The sequence below is a fragment of the Anneissia japonica genome, unplaced genomic scaffold (genome assembly GCF_011630105.1).
Source record: "Anneissia japonica isolate Jap-2015-1 unplaced genomic scaffold, ASM1163010v1 scaffold288229_len40757_cov107, whole genome shotgun sequence".
In the NCBI taxonomy this organism is placed as follows: Eukaryota; Metazoa; Echinodermata; class Crinoidea; order Comatulida; family Comatulidae; genus Anneissia; species Anneissia japonica.
Genome location: NW_022700607.1, coordinates 7749 through 12164, shown reverse-complemented (window position 1 = coordinate 12164; position 4416 = coordinate 7749). Strand labels below are relative to the sequence as shown.

The following is a 4416-nucleotide window of genomic DNA, read 5'->3' as shown; positions in this document are numbered from 1 at the left end:
ATTGGCAAAAGTTGAGGGGCCACGGCGATACCCACCTTCCACAATAAACTTTCGGTTTCTGGATCAGTAGGCCAAACATTTTTGAGTAGCATTTCTCCCATACCTCTCATGGAATGTTAAATTTTTATTTAAATATTGTCGAAATAAATAAATAAATGTCAATACTGAGTGTGTACGTTTAATATATCTTTATCAACAGACAAAACTTAACAGCTTTCCAACTTTTCCAAAGACTTAATAAAGTTGATGATGATGATGACACAAGCTCATTATTTAACATATGTCGATCTAACGTATGGAGTGGCGCTGTCCGAGGACTAAAGAGAAAATCATTCGCTCCATCCAAGAGGCTCTCTTTGCTATTCACAGACTCGATAGGACAAGCGGAAGGGGCGATTGACCAAGGTGGCCCCCGGAGAGAATTTTTCACTTTGATTATGGAAGAAATTAAGCAAAGCTCATTGTTCGACGGCCCTATGGACAAGAGGGTTCTGTCATTCAACGGTGCAGGTAAAAAGTGACATGTTTTGTCCATTAAATTTTAACATTAAAAACACACCTTACATCTCGTACATGCATATCCCCACGCTACTAAAGCATTATATAACATGCACATTAGAGTTCCTAATAGGCATTAATTTATTCATTCAAATTATTTCTGTTTAAAATGCATAATGTACTTTCGACAGCAATGGCAGAGGACAGGTATTTTCATGCTGGTCAGCTTATAGCAATGAGTCTTGTGCATGGGGGACCATCGCCGACTTTTTTTTCTAATGTCCTGTATGAGTCGATAGCTTATGGAATTTCTAAAACCACACCTGGAATCGTAGATGTGGCAGATTCCGACATACGGACAATGTTGCAAAAGGTGAGAATCATAACATAGGCCTAGCGTAAAGGCATACTATCTTAATGATTTTATATTTATTTGTACAAAATATCGACCCACCCACAATTTATCTATTATACTGCAACAGATTCAAGCTGCGAGCACGTTACCAGAGTTAGAAACAGCCATAGACGGGGCAATGGACTTTTTGAATCTATCTGGAGGTTTAACCCATGTTCGCTCGGTGATGGATAAAAATCATGTGGTGTTAAGAGCAGGCAGATTCTTCGTTCTAGATCGCACTATGTCTGCTTATGAAAGGTACAGAATTGAAATTGTTTTAACATAAATGACTATTTCATGCTATAGATTAGGTGTACTTATAAGTCTACAATACACTTTTCAAATTTTCTTAATCAACAAACTATTTGATCACCTCTGTGACAATTTCGCATTACAACGTTTAGATCCATACACAAATTAAATTAATCCAAGTGGGATTAAATGTGCTATATACCAGAATAACATTCATTGTGACTTTATTTAATAAAAGCGTTGTTATTTTTTTTAATTTAAAAGCATCTTGCTTCATGTCATTTTTGTCTAATTAAATTGGTTTGTAAGTTGATCTCATATCTCGACAAGGTCGATAGAAACAAATAAGTGAAATGAAATGTACTCCGCAGATTTTGTGAGGGATTGCAAACACTTGATGTTCTGACGACCATTCAAGGGCACCCTGTCTGTTGCCGTGAAGCATTCATTGCCGCTGATTCTTCAGTGTTGACAGCTGCTAAACTTAGACACCTATTCAGGGCTGTTTATAGCGAAGAAGGCAGTAACTCGAGAAGAAGAGAAGAAAAAACTGCAGGTTTCTGGATGGACTACCTGTTGGATGCAGAAGGTAATGTCAGGGTAGAGATTATGCTAACAAAATGCCCACACCACAAACGTAATCACGCGGATCTAGAGCAGATTACCACGACACGGTTTGCCGAATGCCAGATTGCCTAGTCCACTTTACTGAAACCCAATTTGCCGTCTCAGAAAAACTATGGATCCCATTTTGCTGATACACAGTTTGCTGATAGGCAATCAAAAGCAGTGACAATTTAACAGTATAAAATTACGGAAGATCTCGTCGTGGCGTCGGAAGAAGAGGTGCAGGCGGTGGGTGGGGATACGATGGTTATTACTTTGTGTCATTTTTAATTTTAACTGATGAATATACCTTCAGGAGATACGGGGATACGATGCCTATTCTTCCCTTTAGATTTGAGTTTGCGTTGAAACCAGCTGCAGCTAGGTTACACTCAAAACTACCGTAATATGCATGAACAATCTGAATCAGTATGAACGGAAAATACATGGTTGGCTCATAGCGAGCAATGGTTATTGTTATGAATCTCGTTGTACCTCGCTGATACCATTGAACTTTGTTTTCACTGTTTTTTTTAAATTCATAATTTGTTTTGTATTATTATTTTTTTGGGTTTCCGTGGGTTTTTTTTTACTTTATACTTTTTAACGACTTTTTGTTGCAATTTCAACTTCATTGCTCATTATAGCAATGAGGAAAAGCCCCTTTGTTCTGTTTTACAAACAGACATAGTAAGTCTAGTCTTATGTATCGTTGGTAGTCTTTTTTTCGGGGGGAAGGGAGCGGATTTGCACAGGATGATACAGGGGAGGATATATGGTGGCCTAACTGTTTTATCATTTTTGTTTTAATTGTAGAGGAGGAAGCACAGTGCACTTGCAAGGACATACTAGTTTTTGCGAGTGGTGCATCCAGCATACCGATAATAGGATTCAGCGACCAACCCAAGATAGAATTCCTGAATGATGACGCTCGCTTCCCAACTGCTAATACTTGTAGTATTATATTGCGTCTGCCAACAAAATTCGAGGAATACAACGAATTTAGAGATGCGATGGATTTCGGTATCTTAAACGCCCAGTCGTTTGGACTGGCGTAAATACCACATCTTGCTTAATATATACATGTAAGTCCACTGTAGATCTAGTTCTTAAAGAAATTTAACGGGGCAATTGCCTAATTCGAGAGTCTGATTATTTTACTGTAGAAACAACTGTACTAGTATAGTAAGTATAGTGACTGTCATTTTACTGTTGGTTTTCCCCAAGACCGTTTTTTTTATTCTTTAAAAGTTTCACGGTTTCAGTTTGTAAGATATTTCAAACCTATTTTGTTAACGTAAGCAGATGTAAGTAATCTTTCCTGTAATGCAGTGTAGACCTCTATGTGTATGTATGCACTATAAGGTGACCAGATATACAAAGTTATTATCCAGCACTTAAACATACAGAAAGTCTAACCAATATCAGTTAAGTGTAATTCAGATGTTTGCTCTATACAGGATTGCATTATTAAAATAAATAGATATTGTGACGTGTGACATTTTTTATACCTGTTTTATATTTCTTTTTCACCACTTCAAATTTGTTAATAATAGGCCAATTATGGATTTGATTCTGAAATAAAGTTAATCAATCAATAACATAAGGACTCTTTTTCTAGAATTTTTTATAGAATCATCCCGAGAACTTGAAATTTTGCAGTTTATTAGTTTCTGATTGGTTTGTAGCCAGTTTTATTATAAAGATATCTAACAAATATCAGTTAAGTGTAGGTGTTTGCCCTATTGTATACAGGATTGGACTGTTTTTGTTTGTGCGCACAAGACGTGCCAATATGCGTCCTTTTTATTAAAATAAAAAAATATTGTTACGTATGATATATTTTTGATGACTTTTTTATATTTTTGTTTTCACCACTTCGAATTTGTTAATAATAGGCCTATTATTGGTTTGATTCTGAAATATTGTCAATCAATCAATCAATCGATCAATAACATAATGAGACTTTTCCACAATTATTAATAGAATCATTCCGAGAAAGATTAATTTTGAATGTATTTGTTGCTAATTAGTATCTAGCCCTTTTAATAAATAAAGATGAACATTTTGAAACAAGATGAACATATACATTAATGTTCACATTTTCTATGTGAATGAGGTAATGGTTAATTTGGATACTGTAGACTGAATACATCACACTAATGCCATTTAAAGGGCAACTACAGTACTGGACCTGTCTCTTATACACATCTAGATGTGTATAAGAGACAGGTTTATAGCGAAGTAGGCAGTAACTCGAGAAGAAGAGAAGAAAAAACTGCAGGTTTCTGGATGGACTACCTGTTGGATGCAGAAGGTAATGCCAGGGTAGAGATTATGCTAACAAAATGCCCACACCACAAACGTAATCACGCGGATCTAGAGCAGATTACCACGACACGGTTTGCCGAATGCCAGATTGCCTAGTCCACTTTACTGAAACCCAATTTGCCGTCTCAGAAAAACTATGGAGCCCATTTTGCTGATACACAGTTTGCTGATAGGCAATAAAAAGCAGTGACAATTTAACAGTATAAAATTACGGAAGATCTCGTCGTGGCGTCGGAAGAAGAGGTGCAGGCGGTGGGTGGGGATACGATGGTTATTACTTTGTGTCATTTTTAATTTTTTACTGATGAATATACGGTCTCTTATACACATCT

General features: G+C 36.5%; 2 protein-coding genes across 2 annotated transcripts in view; both read left to right on the top strand.

Annotated features, from left to right (window-relative positions):
- Positions 1–889, top strand: part of LOC117103394 (G2/M phase-specific E3 ubiquitin-protein ligase-like) — a 2888-nt gene extending 1999 nt beyond the window's left edge. The window contains exons 3-4 of the mRNA XM_033243934.1: positions 200–510; positions 690–889. Of these exons, the coding sequence (XP_033099825.1) occupies positions 200–510; positions 690–889 (511 nt within the window). The remainder of the gene's footprint in view (positions 1–199; positions 511–689) is intronic.
- A 92-nt stretch (positions 890–981) lies between these two features.
- LOC117103391 (G2/M phase-specific E3 ubiquitin-protein ligase-like) lies at positions 982–3053 on the top strand. The gene is made up of 3 exons (XM_033243931.1): positions 982–1153; positions 1519–1736; positions 2570–3053. Exons 1-3 carry the CDS (start codon positions 1032–1034, stop codon positions 2809–2811), a joined length of 582 nt encoding a protein of 193 aa, XP_033099822.1. The 5' UTR covers positions 982–1031; the 3' UTR covers positions 2812–3053.
- Positions 3054–4416: the final 1363 nt, after the last annotated feature.